The following is an 18924-nucleotide window of genomic DNA, read 5'->3' as shown; positions in this document are numbered from 1 at the left end:
TTTTGCTATAAGTGCACAGCTGCCATTTGTTATTTCCATTTCAGCCCACAGCAATTGACAATTTAAATAGAAAAGTAAGTCATAAATTGCATAAACAAAATATTTGCTTTTATAGCAATAACACATGCTGTGTTGTAACAATATGTCTCAAGTCTTTTCCGGATCAATAGAGAATGCGAGAATAAAATTGATGTAATATTCTTAACAAATAATTAGTAAATTATGTTTGAAGCCGCAGGAAAGACACGTGGTAAAAACAGTCAATATACGGTTGAAGTTAATTTGAATAGTCGGCACTTTCAAACAAGTAGTTAGTCTTAAAACTAAAATCTCATAGTTTTTGAAGCTTTTAAGATATTTTTTCGTCTCCGGTTCTTCCTTTTTAAAATATCTTACCTATAAGTAGACAAAGACTATAGATACAAGCCTAAATCTAACATTTCACTTTCTTTAAGACACAGTTGGCATTTCAGTATCTCTGTAGCGATAGATAAGCGACCTGTCAATAAATTTGCGTGTCTATTTTGATCCAATGATCATTTCCCATAATTGTACCAATAAACTGAATGCTGAAAATAGATAAGGTATTACGTAGTTTTAAACTATTTGGCTTGCGGCGGGTTATGAGTTCTCGTAAAATGGAATCATGTTTAATATTTTGTACTGAAAGGGGTTTTTGGCAGTCGGCGGCTTTAAAGTTACTTTAGCTCTTTGACAGGCGCTGTGACACAGCTTTTCTTTTTGCGATAAATATTTACTTAATTATGGCTTTTTTTCATTTAAGATACAGAAATGATATCATGCTAATCACTTGTATCTATTTGAGAGGCCTTGATGCGCGTGTCGGTAGAAAAAAAAATGCCAATTCGTCAGGCAAATAAAACAATTTCGCTATAATTTTTGATCGCGAAAATTGCTGCCTTTTTTGCTTTGTAAATAATAATTGTTTTTGCCCACCTTATTAACCTAAATTTTAATTTAGCAATCGGAATAATAATATTTACCTATTCCATTGTATTTCATCGCTTATATTCATTAAATGATGCTTGATTTCTGTATACTGTGCTTTTTCGTACATTCCCGTCATTTTTTCCACCCTTTTGTATGAATAATATACCAGGTGCTAATGGATCCACTACGTTCGAGGCAGATTTTAATTTTACGCAACAAGCGTAGATATTGCCGGCTTAGTAGAAGTAGAATTTTCGGATTACAGGGAAAAACTCATAAGAACAAGTTAAACGAATTTCATTTTCTTGAAAAAAAAAATTTTTACATAAATTTTGAAAGATGTTGAGGTGGCCTAGATTGTAAATTGGTTTCCAGTTTCATTATATTTTCAAGAGATATTTGTCAAAGCGTAATCATTTTTTATTTGGGTGGTGGTGGGCTTAGTTCTGGGAGTGCCCCATCTTGAAGACTTTTTATAACACGCAACAAATCCCATTCATAAATACACTCTGAAAGTCAAATCTAGAGAATTACTAACATAGATTTTTATTTCGGCCCATAAAGAGCTGGTTTGAGATAAGCGTTTCGAAGCGAAAACGTAACAATTTTTTTTGTAGCGTGCCTAACGGAATGCAAATTTTCCACCAAATTAAGCCAATCGCTTGGGGATAATCCAGGTAGTGTATGGAAATGGCCATTTCCAGTCAGCTGATCGATGCCAGCGAGAGAATATGGAAATACTGTAACCATGTGGACGTCATTAATCTTGGCCGAGACCGCGACTGCGGGTGATAAGCAATAGCAGTGGCTCCAACACCACCTCCACCAATTCAGCGAGAAATGAGCAGTGGTGGCGACGACGACGACGACGACAACGACGACGGCGACGGCGACGACAACGCCAGTCAATGCCAGAGCGCGAAGCGGTCGCGTTGACATCGGTAGCTGCTCTCCAATAATTCTCCAATACAATATTATGCCGATTCCGATTCTGGCGACCAGAGACCAGCTAATATCGCCAAATGCTAATTGCCGCGCTGTGATACGCGATTCGGTTCTGAGTTCCGAGTAGACTGCTGGGTTCCATGCGAATGAGACGACGCCAACAAACATTGGCCATCAGAATCGGACAGTTCCAAAGTGAGTGCAATCAATCCCAAGTCTTCCACTTGGTATGTGGAAGCAGGCGATCGCCGTCGTAACAATAACCACAATAACAATAACAATAACTATAACTAAAACAGCCAAAACACGCGCCACAGGTGTGAGCAGGTGGATCGCGAAAAGGTGACGGGCGGTATCGGTGTTCTCATTATTCTCATTCGGATTCGGATTCGCAGTCGTGACGTTTTTGTTTTGCATCTTTGCGCCGTTTTTAATTGATTTTATAACGAGTACATAAGCCCGAGTTACAACAGTAAAGATATATCTGTATGCAAATGTTGCCGCAAAATTACAAAGGCAACAGCAATGATGTGTAAACTCCCTAAATGCGGAATAATTCGATGATATAAGATCCCCCAAAAAAAGTATAATTATATAGTGCAAATGCTTTGCAACAAATGCTGTTGTTTAGCGTATTACTCGGCCTTTGTTGTGTTTGCGAAAATAAATTTCGTATATTTTTGGCAAGCTTTGAGATTTTTTTTTTTTCACGGACTTGGAAGAATATTTTCCGTGATATTATTTTTGGCCCACAGCAACCAGTGAGCACTGCAATTATGTATCTAAAGTGTGTACTTATAAATAATGATTCTTACGGCTTAAGTTTAAGGGTCCGGCTTAAAATCCCATTAAAAAGTACTCTTCCAAAACTTGAGCAGGCAATCTGGGTTGCCCTATTCCGCTTTTAACAAGATTTGTCTTTCCCATTAGGAGTATAAGGTTTCTTCTTATCTGCTAGAACAAATATGTGCACTCATGTTTATAAATTTTTCAAGTGGCTTGCGAAATCCGTGCCGTAATGGCCTGACTCAGATTTGCCATTATTAAAGTATCTCAGCAATGTGGAGCATTTTTTAAACTATTGATGTGTGTTTAAAAGATCAATAAAAAATGTGCGCGGATCACTTCCTCTTGAAAGTGTTTTAAAAGAATTCAAAGCACTTACTTTATTAAAAAGCTTTCAAAGAAAATTAATAGCCCTAATTGGTTTACAGTCAATAAGTCCAATCTGAAAATCACAAAGCTATTAAATAATTTGAGACTTATTTAAATTTGTCATGAACATCATCTGGTTTTTAGCAGATCAATATAAAAACAAAATGAAAACGAAGGGAAATAATAAAACGTGTATGGAAAGTTATTGAAATGTATTTCGCTCAATAAGTAAAAAAGCAAAAATCTGTGCCATAGCCTGATAAGTCAGTTTTTGCTTATTATTGTTGTTTTGAAGGGCCCCATTCGGAACCCAATAAGACGATCGTTCAAGCAATACGAATTCGCAAGCCCATAAATTTGCCAAATAGGCGCCATAATACTGACGAAAGATTAAAATAATGTAATAAATCTTTAAATCTTAAATGTTGGTCATAGGAGCCTTGCATTTATAAAAAAAAAATGCCATCATAAATTATTCCGCCGTAATCCACTTTGCGGTAGAATGGTTCCTGCACATTGCTCTAGTATTTGGTGTCAGGTTGCCACAATGATAAGGCTTTATAATGAGGTCTATCGTTCGGATGCCTTGGCAAATCAAAACAAACATTGAAATTCTACACAATTGATATTGATGGTTACCAGCATTTAGGTTTCTCATATATTTGAAAACACTATCGATGAGATTAAATGTTACAACGGGCTTACTTGGAAATATAATTTATTTTCTTATCGATGCGATAATATATTGTAAACATAACACCGGATTTATTATATTTAAAAATTTCATTTCTGGTTTTATAAATATTTAATATTGGTTAATATTGGTTAAACTGGAATTATAAATTTAAACGTAAAAGGCTATGTTCATTCACTACAATATCGTGCCGCTTTGAATTAACCGCTGTTGTTATTCACCTGCTCACTACATTGTTATACACCTGTTATTATTTGCCCGTTTTTGCGGCACTTATCAGTTGAGATGCTTGCATAGCTGGCTGGGCACACATGCTCCCATGCTCCCATGCCAAATTCATTAGCTGATATCACTCTCAACCCATTATTTTTGTTTGTCTATATTATATGTTATATTTATTACCGATTCGTTGCAGATCGACGCCACAACTTGGCAACACTCACTTTGATAAGGAGATAATTAAAGTGTAATACATTTTCCCGATTTGCCTTTCGACGGGGTCGACGCATTTGCCGGTGTTAATTAAGCCTTCACACACTTAAGTGTGCCACTTGAAATGTACGCTCGGAACACATATAGGGCTCTTAAGAGCTGCCTTATCGCCAGCCGGATTCGGTCAACCGAGTAGACAAAAGTAAAAAGTAAAAAGTGATCTCACAGATAAGGTGGAATCGGATTCAGTATCAGTATCAGTATCAGCAGCAGAAGTAGCAGTAGCAATAGCAGTAGCTGTTTTCCCGGGAACGTCGACGTCCAAGGCAAAGTCGCAGTCCGCCGGCAGCTGCTAAAAAAGCAGCAGCATATTCATAAATAATCTTTGGCCGCAGCCACATCGGCGGATCAACTCCACTCCACGGGCCATTGAAAGGAAGTCGGTCTTGTGACTTTCGACGTGGTGCAGATAATTGAATTTAATGCACAAATGAGCCCCAGGAATTTGCTTTCATAAAGTCACGAATGCAATCCCTCCTCCGCTTGCATTGTCTGCCATCGCCAAGAAATTTCACTTCCGAGTCGCCCCGCATCCCAACCCCGCCTTAGAATGAAGGCAAACAGAAACGGAGGACAGCTGCTCATCGCTCCGTCGCCGGCAGCCCGACTGATGCCCCTCCGCACACACTCCAACGCCTCCTCCCTGGGACACCATCATCATGACAGGAGTCCTGTGCCGGACGGAGACGAGGAGGAAGGCGGTCTGGGCTACCACCACACGCTGGTAAGTAAGCCATGGAATGAAGTCCATTAACAAAAGGTCCTAGACATAGTCCCTCTTTAATATCCTTAATACAAATATATATATAAAACTAAATATAAATTGATTCATATTTAAAGTAAATTTAGTTCAAAATTGTTCATTGCTAATGAAACATTTTTAATAAAACATAGCGGAATAAAATTATGACCTAAAAAGGTTACCTTTTAGGAAAATCTGCTTTAATTAATATACACAGCAACATTTTATCAGAAATTTTAATAAATTTATTAGCATTCACTTTGATTATACTGTGTTAAATATTAATTCATTAATTTAAAGAACTGATATATACATAATTTATTGAAAATCAATCATAGTTATTTAACTGAAAAGACAGGTAATCCTATAAAGATTCGAAGAGCACCAGACACTTACTTTTAATTGAATATGGCAATACAAATTAATACACAACGGATATTAGAAGTCATAACTCAGAAGTTCAGCTGTCATTATTTCGGATTATATAACTTGCTAATTAAATGTAAAAACATTAATATGGCTATCATATTCATTCAATCTTAAAATATGCACACGTCATTCTATATTGTCTTGAGGTTTTAAATTCACTTTTCATTGGCATTTTTGTTTGCGGTTAGACGATTAGGTTTGATCCGTATGATCAAAGGCATTTTCATTGCTAAATGAATTTTTGTGGTATTTAAGAAATCAACGCAAAAGAAAAAAAAATTAAAAATATGGAATATGTACAAAGGTTCAAGTGTGCCAGCCCATCGTTCGTTAAAGAAATTAATATATTTAATTACTTTATAGTTTCTTTATTAAATGTAAAAATGAATATGTACGTTTCACCTTTTATTCAAATTTATTGTGATTCATACCTCTTGTGTTTGCAAGCTATAAATTCAGTCCATATACTTTATTTGGGGGTAGCGTGAAAATGTACCACTTATCACGACAACTTTATTGATCGAGAATTGATTGATTGTTTTACAATGTCAATCGGATTCATGAGCATAAACTTCGGTATATTATCGCAGCAATTTACGAAAGTAGCGCCGAATGCTAATCTATTAAGTGGGGTAACACCCAAACGAATTTTTTATTAAAAAAAAACAAATATTCGATTATTAACAGAGCAGTTAATACCCGTGCTAATAGGAAAATACATTTATCTATTTAAAGCCCACAATTGTGTTTGCACTAGAACACCTACAGCTACCCAACTTGTTTGTTATTAATTTTTTTATCGTAATTGGTTGACTGGAAATCCCGAGTTGATAATAAATTGCTGTCTACTGCATTTGTATTTACATAAACACGTCGGCATGGCGCTTAGATTTGGCAATTCCAACCTTGTCACAGTTGGTGTCATTAACGAGGGGGGATTACTCGATCATAAATGTATAAGTGCTTCACTAGCATCCAAATTGATTAACTTAAATTCTTATTGTGATCACACAATACTCTTACCAACGATTTTTTAGGTGTAACTTATTTTAGTAATAACAGTAGTGTAGGCTACTGTTTATAATCTTCATTTAAAGAATATTGCGGAATAGAACATGCTATATAAATACTTTTCGTGAGGGTATAATTGAATTCGCTGCGCCTTTACACACATGTTTCTTGTTTTACTTTTCCGCTCATGTGATTAGCATGTGACTATTTGCTTGTTTTTACTTTGTTTGGTTTATTTTCTTAAATTATTGTCATGTGCTGTGACACATGTTGCTCAACATACGAATGAGATTATATTGAGCTTGAGGATAACGCGTAGTCATTCTATGCAATTATGCAAAATCAAGCTTTATGTTCGATAGTAAAATGATCTTTTTTAGTCCAGATCAATCTGACGCAAACCCATTTCATCTAAAATTATACCCATAATTAGCACCTTGAGATAATTGCAACAATGAATGTGGAGAGCGCTTATAACAATGTATTCATATACAAACAACATTTGTGAAACCCTGAATTTATCATTTGACAACGGTAATTTAAATAAACATAACCACTCGACCTGACAATTAGATTGTATAGCTTTTATTGGTTATAGCCTGCCAATCGATTGATCACTTGATAGTCGAAAAGGAAGTATTATCCACCTGGATTTGACTGTTTCTTATCGACGCTATATTGATCCATCCATCAAAATCATTTAGTTATCAAAAATGACTTTACTTTAATTAAACGTTTCGAGATTGCCAAAATAATACCTCACTATTAAACTTGTTTGTTTAATTTAAACATTTGAATGTTGCTGTAGGCTTTTAATTATATTTTTAATAGGCCATAGAAATATGTTTTCTTGCTTGGGTCATAAAGTGATTTAGCTAAAATTATATTACTTTATAGCCTGGTATTTGCGCTCACGCGCTTAATGTTTATCTTTTCCCCGTGGATATGAGCGAATGGCCCTCATACGTATATACGTACATGCTAAACGATATATTTGCCCAAAGATTTCATTCAATTTTTAATTAAGTTCGGTGGCTTCTGTGCCCCATCCTTTTAATTTTTGTACCGTGATGCAGGTGTTGTTGCTATTTGGACCCTTATCGCGGTTTTTGCGGCTCGGGAGGTGTTTCTAGCACCGTCTGAGATGCTGGCTCCCCAGTCGCCACACAGTTTTAGCCAAGATCACTTTGTTTTATCGCCAGCTTGCTAATTTCTATCATACGAGTTCGAAAATGTCGTCTCACAAAAAAGTAAGTAAATTATCTTGTCATCCATATGGCAGCACATTTCACGTTTCTTTTGCTTTCTGTAACTAAAATCTATAAAGAATTATTACACTAAAGTTAATTGTTTGAAATCTGACATATTTCCAGGAAATATTTCCCTTTGATTTGGGGGCATCATGTGAGTTTCATTTCATAGAATTCTTCGTACAAAACTTAAAATTCAGCATTTCTAAAAATATTTGTCTGATGATTTCTATTATTTAATTCTATTATTTCGTATTGTTTATATATAAATATATGACAAATACTCATTTGATGTTAATCCATATTCTTTTCCCTCTATTAAATCAATAAATCAAAAAGAGAAAAACATTAAATGTTTTATCGATAAGGGTGGTCTTGCCTTATAAAGGGCAAAAATTTTCAAAGAATTCAAAATTATTACAACATTGCAATTAAACATCATAACCAAGCAGCTATGTTAAGTCTTTATAATTTTATGTATATTATTTTCAGAATAAAGTATTCCCTTTTACTTTAACATTTTTTGAGTTTGAATTCAACCCTTTGCAAGCATTAAGGTTAATAATGCGTTGACAGTTTTTAAACTTAACAGAAACATAATGCCCGATGTTTGTCTTACACTGCTTAATTGGTAAAGCAGTGCGCTGATAAATAACAGAACGCGATAAAGCTTTCACTCTCTTTAAATGGTTCTTCTCTTAAATTTGTATTCCTTTATCAATTCCCTGCTAATTAATGAAAATTCAAGATCATGGGCTGACTAACAATCAATATTAATGTGGGGTTGTGATTATCGCAAATTAGGGGTAGAACTTTTAGATTGACTAAGACAATAATGAATCTAAAATAGTGCAGACGAACTAAAAGAACCGGTACACTTAAGTAAATGTGATAAATCCAACAGATGCGCGAAGATATGTGACCCAATGCCTGGTCTACACATTGAGACTATTAAAGCAAGTAATCGCAATTTATGCGGCTTAAGTGATCCGACACAGTGGGTCGAGCAATGCAAAAATCGAAATAAAACGAACAGTTGACTAAAGAGCTCAGTCAAAAGAGAAATACGTTTAACTTAAACATTAAAATTGTTTGATTGTCTAAGGACGATATTCGCCATTTCATAGCTAAAAGTTTATTAAAATTAATTAAGAATTTTAAGGAGGATCAGACTTATACCTGATTCGTTCGGTCTGTTGGCGAATAGTACCAAAGATAAATTAAATTAGGAATGGAAAACTATACTAAATACCACTGTGCATCGTGTACTTCGTGTCATCCAAGCGCTTGGCAATTTCACTTTTTTGCCGCTGACCAGACCACAGATTATTAAATTTATGAAATTCTATTGATGTTTACACGCAAACTTTGACCGCTCGAGAGTCACTGGTCATATAGTACATGGGAACTATATATGTGGCGACAGGCGTCCGCAAACTTGAGACTGCTGGAAGACCAGACGAGTGCTTCGGTGTCTGTGTACTAAATTTAATGGAATCTTGAATTTAAGCGGGTCCAGAGCGGTCTATCCTCATGACTTTGTTCAGTTGGAATTAAGACTTGGTTCGGCTCACACGCAGCCAGAAGTATTTCGCATATTTAGCAAACGGAAATCAAATACGGGAAATTAACGATATCTGTGCCATGGATGTGACGAAACCGTATCGGTACCATCTTTGATAGTGTGCCATCGATCGCGTTGAACTGCTATAAACCCATTAAAAACCCATTCGAACTGACACCAGCAGTATGGTTTATTTCGGCGATAGGCAACGCGATCGCAATCGCGATCGAAGTAATCAGAAAGTCGAGCGAATCATTCACGATGAAGAGTTTGGCGAGGAGAACGTCGAGCTGGTGGACTCGGAGTGGGCGGACTTCGAGAAGTTCATTTGCCAGTTGCGAAAGCGGCGCACCAGTAACATGTCCATCGGCGAGGAGCTGCGTCACGTGCAGCGGCAGCCGAAGATCAAGTCCCACGCCTTCTATCCGTGTCCGCCTCCAGCCGAAAATGCACGCGACTCGGACTCCTCGGACGAGGATGACCCCATCGGATACATCGATACCCTTGTAAGCATACCAGCATATCTAAATCTGGAATAGAATACGGCTAATTTTGGGGTAAATCCAATGTTCTGGTTGGCAACGCAAGACGGCAAGTTCTTATCTGTATATCTGTTCCAGGCACTTGCATACGTTTTCTATAGCGCTTTTACAGCAACCGTCAAAATAGTAGTACTTTGCTAAAACTACCAAATTTATTAGACCTTTTCTACTTTTAAATAGAAATTGCGAAATTGTCTAATAATTTGCTTTTCAATTACTTCCGTTTAATATTAATATATTGAGTTTTCCAGCTAATAAATAAAAAAACTCTTTTTTTACGTTTTTCTTTTTATATACGCTCAAAACAACTTTTTTATAAGTTGGAAAACACAAGCATTATACAAAAATTGCCTTACTCAAACTTATTTTCTAGCCGTAGGTGTATTTCATATAAACGTCTGCGAGTTGTCGTGATTATACTACCAATAATTCTGATTATCCGACATTCTTATTATTATTACCCCTTTTGATGACGCAAGGAGCGTCAACATTTATAAATTCTCACGTAGAAGCAGTCGTAATATATTCCAATAACATATGTTTATTATCAATCTGTTAAGATGCAATATTAAATCAAAAAGAAATCCGTTGAAAAGATTTAAATTTCACTTAACTTGTTTACAAAATCAATCATTCGCACTGTGGGCATGGCAATGAAAATTAAACTGATATTTGGGTATTGTTTATTTTTTAAATTTAAAAGTGTACCTTAAAAGTGTACTGTTTTATTTGTACATTTTTCGTCACACACGTTTGGTGGTACATCTGCCGTGAAACCATCGATCAAAACAAAAAACTTTTTGTGATTTCTGAATGGTTTTCCAAGCTTTTTTTGCTCGCCGCTTTTCCTGCCAGTTGTCTCTGGCGATTTTCCCACATCTATTCGCATCTGGGCCTTTGTAAAAGCAATGCAAAAACAGTGTACGAATGACAAAGCAAGCAAAGACTTTAGCTATTTTTAATCCGATTATAACGAAAAGTGTTTTAAATATATTTAAAGAAAGCAACAAATATTCCATTGCTAAGGGTAGTAGGGTGCCGGAAAAGTGTGACCGTACCGGGAACTCGTAGGTGAGAACCATCCGCATATCCTTGTATTGAAAAACTCCCAAGCACTTAAATCACACACATGTAGTTATTTCAAGAACACGTCTTAAATTGATAATCCATTATCGTGCAATTAAATTTATGAACCATTTCGAAATACCAAAGCATTTGCTTTTGGCTGCCGAACGGGCAAAATTGAAAACAATTTTAAGATTCATATTTTGTTTACACATCCCTCACCCATTTTTTCATATTCTGGCTGGCCGTTTTTTAAAATCGACACAGCGTGCTACCCTGCCGCAGCGTCTAGCCAAAAGAAAATTTCAATAATTTTCCACACCGAGCGCCGAAAGCTCGACAAGTCAGTTTAGTTTCAAAAAAGTTTACGCCAATACAAGAACGCTCGTTGGCAGTCAAAAAACCAGGAAAAACCAAAAATCAATAGATAATGGAAATCATTAAAAAGTGCAAATTATTGGAAAATATATAGGAAAGTGTTGAGGTTATTTTGTGTGGCCGCATTTTCCGGTTTTCAATCGCGATCGAAGCGATAAATCAAATTTATATGAGCGGCCGAGCTGTAAACAGACCACGACCCAGAGTAAAATGTTAAAAATAAATGGCAATGCATTTTACAATCGCCGTGTTTCCGAGACGGGGCTCAAGGGCAGTGGCGTCCACCTCTAATTACGTCTGGCAGTGGCAGTGGCAGTGGCAGTGAGATCCGAAGACTTGTACTGCATCCGAGATAACCGAAAAACTAAAAATAATTGGCGAACAAGATGCGACACAAATATTCGGCCAACAGCCGCGGGCATGTCAAAGGCCGCCAACCAGATCCGTCTGACTGTGATTGTGAATGTGACTGTGACTGTGACTGTGAATTCTGAATCTGATAAATTGATAGTGATTGCGAGTGATACTTTGATCGTGATTTTGAGTACGGGAACTCGTTCGTGTGCATCGCTTGCTTCATGTTTAACAACAGCCACTCGCACCAGGATGAGTACATTCGCGAATACGCCTTCGAGCCGGAGCTGTTGATCAATCGCGAGGACTACCAGCGTAAAGAGGAGCGCTCCCAAAAATCCACCGCCTCAACGTCCGTCCGCCAGCGCTGGGATGAGGTCATCGCCAAGCAGAAGGAGCAGCACCGCAAACAGAGCATCGATCCGCCCGGCGAAGACAAGAACCAGATCGAGATCGAAATCGAGGCCTTCTACTATGTGAGTGGCCCGCGGGCCACCTGTCCAAGGCATCCATGGTCATGGGTGCAGCGATATATCCCCTCGAAGCACACCTAAAGAAAAAATCACCCCAATATTGGCTCTTGATAACTAACCAGTTTACGCCAATAAAACAGTTTAAAGCCTTTCCCTTTCTTATTTATTCTCTTCGTAAGGATTTTAATTTAAATGCATTAATATTTAAAAAATTTAGCACGTGAAACTTTTCTCATTAAATGTAATAATTTTATTAATCCTATAAGTTTAAATTATTTTTTCTTTGTAAGGGCTTTAAGTCTTAAATATCAGGCTTAAAAGTTAAGAACATGAAAACGAAAGAAAAATAAATTTTAGTTTCCTAAAATGTATTACCCTGTTGTCTAAAAAATCATTGTTAAAAAATCATCTTGAGGGTGCTTTTATAGCCCGCAATAATATACAGTATTTATTTATTTTATTTTGCTCCGCTGCAACGACCAACCTCTTGCATTGACCCTCAAAAGCATACACAGAAAGAAAATCAAAAACCCTGAGGCTTGCCCTTCAGTTCAAAAATAATTACGATACTGCATCAAAATTTCACTTATGCCGAGAACAATCTACATTTTCACTTTCTCAAATAATTTCGTGACCCATAAAGTGACGTATAAACAATTTGGTACACAAATAGTTTCAGCTGTTAGACTTCTCAAATCACCTAGTCAAATGGTATCACTCATTTACCGGTAGATATATGTACATTTTATTTTAAAAAATATATTACTGTTAATTCATTCAGATATATAAGTGAAATTTGAAAAAGGTTTTTAACTTAAAACAAGAACGTGCTCAAAGCTAACTATAATATCATACATGAAATGCAGAAAGGTTTCTATAATTAACTTATTTATAACACTTTACTTCTATTAACCGTAAAGTATCCAGATGGGTAATATAAATGTAGTATACAATTTCTCTTAGTGCAACTGTCTGTGCACTTCCTACTCTGTCATCAGTTCTTTTTCTCTAGCCATTTGTCTAGAATGCTCAAGGCAAATGTAATTGTTTGTTTTCAACACAGGTAGCACAAAAAGCTTCTTTGTTTTGTCTTTGAAAATATGCATTTACCATAAATATAATTAGAAATTATACATACACAATATGACCTTTATGATTATGTTATTAAAGCTCAGGATTTGACTAATTTTCAATTTCTCTTCGCAGATGTATGGTCGTTATACCAAAGATCTAGGAGAATTTGCCAAGGATGAAGCCAGAAAGCTCAAAATACTCGAAAAGCGACGAAAGCAGGAAGATAAACAAAGGAATAAGGTAAAATTTAATAGGACGTTAAACCATAGTCTTCGTTCTCATTCCCATAGAATACATTGTTAATAATGGCTTTTGCGATTTATTTAAACTAACTATGCAAACTAAACACGAGAAAACTGAATATTTAAGGTATGCGCAGAAATTTCAAACAAAATCAATGCCCAAATGGGCTAAGTAAATTTGAATTGTATCTCCATGTGATCGTATTATTATTTTATTAAGTAAAATCTTCCTGAACGTATCGGTTTATAAAGCAGCAGTGCTGGGAAATATTTTCAGGAACTGCTGGGCAAGCACTCGAACCGGGCGAAGAAGGTGTCATCATGGGTCTGGAAGCACACGGTGGCCCGACTGGGCGAGGATTGGGTCTTCCTGGCGCTGCTGGGCATCATTATGGCGATGCTCTCGTTCATCATGGACAAGGGCATTTCCATATGTACAAACGGTAAGGCCACCCAAATTAATCGATTTTTCAGCTCGTATTTAGTACCCATTGTTTTTATTTATATATATTTTTTTCCTATTCCTCTCCTCTAGCGCGAATTTGGCTGTATCGCGATCTGACGTCACAGCCTTTTGTTCAGTACATAGCATGGGTCTCACTGCCGGTCTGTTTGATATTATTCTCAGCCGGCTTTGTCCATCTCATCGCACCGCAAAGTATAGGTAAGCGTTCGCCTTGTCATACATCTACATACATACATCTATTTTTCACATCATTTCACTTCCTCCCAATAACTGTCTTTTCCTTAGTCTAACTTGTGTAGTTAAATTGGTATGTTTTTTTGGTAAAAATATTTTGAATTTAGCCTGCTTGAGTACTTGCCACTCTTCCATTTGAGCTGACGTCGGTTTTCCAAAATTGTAGAAATTGTATGAATTTTGTGCTTACTTACTTTACTTCTATGGTTGACTAGGGCAAAAGAAACAAACTAATCTTGATTAGACTCTACATTTTCCCAAAAAAAAAAAACTCTTAAAAGAACTCTCTTAGGGCCTGTTAGTTGAACTTTCTTTTAACTACTTAATTTAGATTGAAAAATACTCATAGTACCACTGCACTCTGGCAGCTGCCCACTCCAAGCACACTTGGCACCTCCAATCTGTGTACCCATTGTGTCTACATGTTAAATACTCGAACCACTATCTGCACACCTCAGAGAAACTTACCACTAACTAGAAATACAATACACTGTATATAAACCACTGCGAGTATGATCAATGCAAATCTACATAACCAAACTGTGTCTAGGTTCTGGTATACCCGAAATGAAGACCATACTGCGCGGCGTTCAATTGAAAGAGTATCTCACATTTAAGACACTAGTGGCCAAGGTAATTGGTTTAACGGCAACTCTGGGCAGCGGTATGCCATTAGGAAAGGAAGTAAGTATAAGAATTGATCTCACACTGCATGCGAACATGCCGCTGAGGCGAAATTAAGTGCAATTTGGAAAATCAATAACATCTATGCGCATCTGTATTTTCACCAGGGTCCTTTCGTACATATAGCAAGTATTGTAGCACAATTATTAAGTAAACTTGTCACATCATTCCAAGGCATATATGAGAATGAGTCGCGTAACTCCGAAATGTTGGCGGCAGCCTGTGCCGTGGGTGTGGGCGCCTGTTTTGCCGCGCCCGTTGGCGGTGAGTATGCCCGAACTGCGATCCTGATCTCTGACCTTTGACCTTCTGACCCCCCCTTCCAAAAGGCGTGCTCTTCAGCATTGAGGTCACCACCACCTATTTCGCGGTGCGTAACTACTGGCGCGGCTTCTTTGCGGCCGTTTGTGGCGCCACTGTCTTCCGCCTGCTGGCCGTGTGGTTCCAAAACGCCGACACCGTTCGAGCCCTCTTCCTCACGAACTTCACCACCGAGTTTCCCTTCGATCCCCAGGAGCTCTTTGTCTTCGCCTTGATCGGGTAAGTCACTGGTCTGTTCAACCTCTTGCCTGCTACATCAATTGATTTTATTTTAGACTTGTCTGTGGCTTGGGTGGCGCCTCGTACGTGTGGGTCCATCGGCGATATGTCCTGTTTATGCGCTCCAACAAGCGGATGAACAAGTTCCTTCAGAAGAAGTAAGTTCTTAAAATTGGAAATGTCTTATTTAGTCATTTTCTTAAAAAAAAGTAACACCAGCAAGTGAAAATAGAAGAGACCGTACTTATTGATTATGATTAATGTAGATCGAAAAAACAAACTATAAACCCTTTTTTTTATGAAAAGAAAAAAAATGTTATCTCATTAAGTGTTATTTTTTTATGACTAAAAAATGTATAGTTTAAAGGAGTTATTTTATACTATAATTTGTATATATTTTGTAAGTTTATTTTGTAGTTTTATTATAGCTCATACTAAATTGAATTAAAACATGGCATTTTCATATTTTTCTCCTTTTAGTCGCTTTTTGTATCCGGGATTCCTGGCCCTGCTGGTCTCCAGCATATCGTTTCCCCTGGGCACTGGCCAGTTCCTGGCCGGCGAGCTGAGCACCCACGAGCAGGTGACGCAGCTCTTCAGCAACTTCACCTGGTCGCGGGATGATCTGACCGTGGAGCAGGCGGCCGTGGTGACCCATTGGATAACCAGCTACACCAGCGTGTTTGGCAACCTGGTCATCTACACCCTCTTTACGGTAAGTAGTGTTTGGATGAAGTATTTGAATACTGACCAAAGACGACTGCCGTTTGCAGTTTGTGTTCTCCATCATAGCCTCCACGATACCAGTGCCGTCGGGCATGTTTATTCCGGTCTTCAAGATCGGGGCCGGCTTTGGTCGGCTGGTGGGCGAGTTCATGGCGGTGACCTTTCCCCACGGCGTCCGCTACGGCGGTCGATTGTCGCCGATCATGCCCGGTGGCTATGCTGTCGTCGGAGCGGCCGCCTTCTCCGGATCCGTGACGCACACGGTGTCCGTGGCCGTGATCATTTTCGAGATGACCGGCCAGATCACGCACGTGGTGCCCGTGATGATTGCCGTACTGGTGGCCAATGCCGTGGCGGCGCTGCTCCAGCCATCGATATACGACAGTATTATATTGATTAAGAAGCTGCCCTACCTTCCCGATCTGTTGCCCTCCAGTTCCGGTATGTACAGCATATTCGTGGAGGACTTTATGGTGCGGGACGTGAAGTACATATGGCACGGCATCTCCTACCAGAAGCTCAAAGAAGTCCTCAAGCTGAACAAGACGCTGCGATCCCTGCCGCTGGTGGATAGTCCGGATAACATGATCCTGCTTGGCTCCGTGCAGCGCTACGAGCTGATCAAGATGATCGAGAAGCACATTGGCCGCGAGAAGCGCATGGAGGTGGCCCAGAAGTGGCAGAAGGAGGCCCAGGAGCGGGCGCTCGAGGAGGAGAAGAAAAAACAGGAGGTGGAGCTGAAGATGCGCCGTCCGTCGCGGTTCGAGGTCCTTCCGGCCCCCGATATTCTCAGTCTGCGGCAAATCGCCAACGACGAGATGCTGCCGCCCAAGAAACGGGCAGAGACTTTGCACAGTTCGCTGGCGCCAAGGAAGTCCATCCTGAAGAAGACCAACTCCTTCAATTTGAAGACCTACGCCCAGCCCATGGCCCACAGTCCCAGCATCACGCCGTACACCACGATCACCGGCAACTCCGAGTTCCGCATCCGCTCGGCCTTCGAGGCCATATTCAAGAAGTCCACCACGCTCCAGGACGTCCAGCCGGATCCGGAAACGGGCTCCCTCTCCCCGGCCGCCAGTCACACTGAGGTGGAGGTGCCGCGCACTCCCAGCACTCCGGGCGTTTCCAAAAAGGTTCAGCTGGTTAGTATATACTTCTTGATTACTATTAAGATTGGGTTGGTACTATTGGTATGGCCAAGTAAACCGGGAGGTGGAATATCTATTTTCAAGTCTGCACAAAGTAATTGGGATTTTGTTACCGATCAAATTATGCTGGTAAGTAGCAGACTAACAACTTTCATTTCATTCTATCCATAAACTTGAAAAATGTTTACACATGCTTAACCAATTTTAATATCTGCAAGCAAGTAAACCCTATTTCAACGGAAGAATCAAAATTGGTAAGGTTTAAAAATAATATCATGTAGATGGAGATCAACTAAAGTAGAATCTAGAGATTGTTTTAATGATTATTTAATTATTAAGCTGATCAAATGAAATCTAGAACTTAGAACAAAAATTCCAGTTTAGCTAAGATTTACATTTTATCAAAGTTTAATTTTTTAGTTTAAACATTTAACTTTTATATAAAGCCTGCTGAAAAGGATAGCGCGGAAATAGCAATATCAAATAGTGGGGAAAATTCAAGCCAATCACCGAGCATTAAATTCAAAACAAATAAAGTTGCAGATGTTGATAGGTCTCCTCAAACGACAAAAAAGTGCACGAAAATAAGGTTTGCCAACGAAGTTCGGGTTAAGGGTTCGCCCACACGAATTAAATTTGAATTAAAAGAACCAACTGAAATGGGCTATTCTATAGATGATGTCGATGAAGCAAAAGGTTTAGGAACGGATGTTGAGGTAGGTAAACATTTAACAACTTAACTAACCATTATGTCATTAAGCACTTATCTAACAAAAACCATATGTTTTTCATCTGTTTTATAACTATCTTAATTCACCTAAATAAGAGCATTCAGAAGACGAAATCGGTGCAGTTGGTACGTCTAGGATAAATCTTTTTGTTTATGCCCTACTCTTGTTTTATAATAATTATATTATTTTTAATGTAATTTCAGCCCAGGGAGCGTGTCATTGACATGTCACCGGAGGATCAAAAGCAATGGGAGCTCGAGGAGATGATGAAACCCATCGATCTGCAAAAGGCCAATGTGCACATAGACCCCTCGCCGTTCCAGCTGGTGGAACGCACCTCCATACTCAAGGTTCACTCGCTGTTCTCGATGGTGGGCATCAACCACGCCTACGTCACCAAGATCGGAAGGCTTGTGGGCGTTGTGGGACTCAAAGAAGTAAGATTTGTTAGAAAAAATTAAAGACAATACCTAATAACTTATAATCTTCTACAGTTGCGCAAGGCCATCGAGGACATCAACAGCAATAGCTTTGTGCCACCCACACGGGATGAAGATGCGGAGGACAAGCCGGCGGTTGAGAAGCCCCTGCTGTCGACGAACACTAGCGATAAGGCCGTGGACATGACCGTGACCTCAATGGACTCGGCTCTGTCCAATTCCGAGAACTGCTCGGACATCGAAATGGAGCACATAAAGCACACGGATAAGGGCACAGTATCGCTCACCATGCCGCCACAGGAATCTAAACAAAATGCATCGGCGGACACAAATACCACAGAAAACGGCAATCATGCTTGATACAAGATGATCGGCTATCAGAATAGTACATACGATACGTATACGTAATATGTTTGTAAAGATCAGCTAAACACCTATCATAAGTTACGTCTTACACGAGTTAGTCATCAATGTTATTATGTATTTATGTCTCGTTAGTTCATAATGTCAAAGATATCGTGATTTATATATATAAGTTGAAAAGAAAATCAAGTCACCAACGAAGTCTCTGTTTATTTAATTGAATCAGTA

The 18924-nt window shown here is 38.5% G+C and overlaps 1 protein-coding gene across 15 annotated transcripts; it reads left to right on the top strand.

Annotated features, from left to right (window-relative positions):
- Positions 1-1574: 1574 nt before the first annotated feature.
- On the top strand, positions 1575-18897 carry LOC128256363 (chloride channel protein 2). 15 transcript variants are annotated; one of them, XM_052986674.1, is made up of 17 exons: positions 1583-2091; positions 4161-4961; positions 13252-13359; positions 13639-13804; positions 13897-14025; positions 14612-14745; positions 14853-15009; positions 15075-15285; positions 15342-15443; positions 15766-16000; positions 16059-17156; positions 17247-17291; positions 17381-17416; positions 17609-17878; positions 17989-18018; positions 18097-18330; positions 18388-18897. In XM_052986674.1, the coding sequence occupies exons 2-17, from the start codon at positions 4788-4790 to the stop codon at positions 18691-18693; spliced, it is 3435 nt and encodes a 1144-aa protein (XP_052842634.1). In that variant the 5' UTR covers positions 1583-2091; positions 4161-4787; the 3' UTR covers positions 18694-18897. The 15 variants fall into 15 exon arrangements, 14 of the variants coding, with proteins under 14 accessions (XP_052842634.1, XP_052842708.1, XP_052842655.1 ...); XM_052986695.1 differs by lacking the exon at positions 1583-2091 and having other exon boundaries at positions 4820-4961; positions 13620-13804; XM_052986730.1 differs by lacking the exons at positions 1583-2091; positions 4161-4961 and adding an exon at positions 7592-7669 and having other exon boundaries at positions 13620-13804.
- The last annotated feature ends 27 nt before the right edge of the window (positions 18898-18924 follow it).

This window comes from Drosophila gunungcola, chromosome 3R (assembly GCF_025200985.1).
Source record: "Drosophila gunungcola strain Sukarami chromosome 3R, Dgunungcola_SK_2, whole genome shotgun sequence".
Taxonomy (NCBI): domain Eukaryota; kingdom Metazoa; phylum Arthropoda; class Insecta; order Diptera; family Drosophilidae; genus Drosophila; species Drosophila gunungcola.
This window is presented reverse-complemented; position numbering and strand designations above follow the sequence as displayed.

What these genes read in the sequence shown, in the direction of transcription:
- LOC128256363 (XM_052986665.1), top strand. Translation starts at nt 9,419, where the DNA reads ATGGTTTATTTCGGCGATAGGCAACGCGATCGCAATCGCGATCGAAGT. An exon ending in AAGATAAACAAAGGAATAAG is followed by an intron (nt 13,360 to 13,638) that starts GTAAAATTTAAT and finishes AAATATTTTCAG; the next exon opens with GAACTGCTGGGCAAGCACTC. An exon ending in TTTGTCTTCGCCTTGATCGG is followed by an intron (nt 15,286 to 15,341) that starts GTAAGTCACTGG and finishes ATTTTATTTTAG; the next exon opens with ACTTGTCTGTGGCTTGGGTG.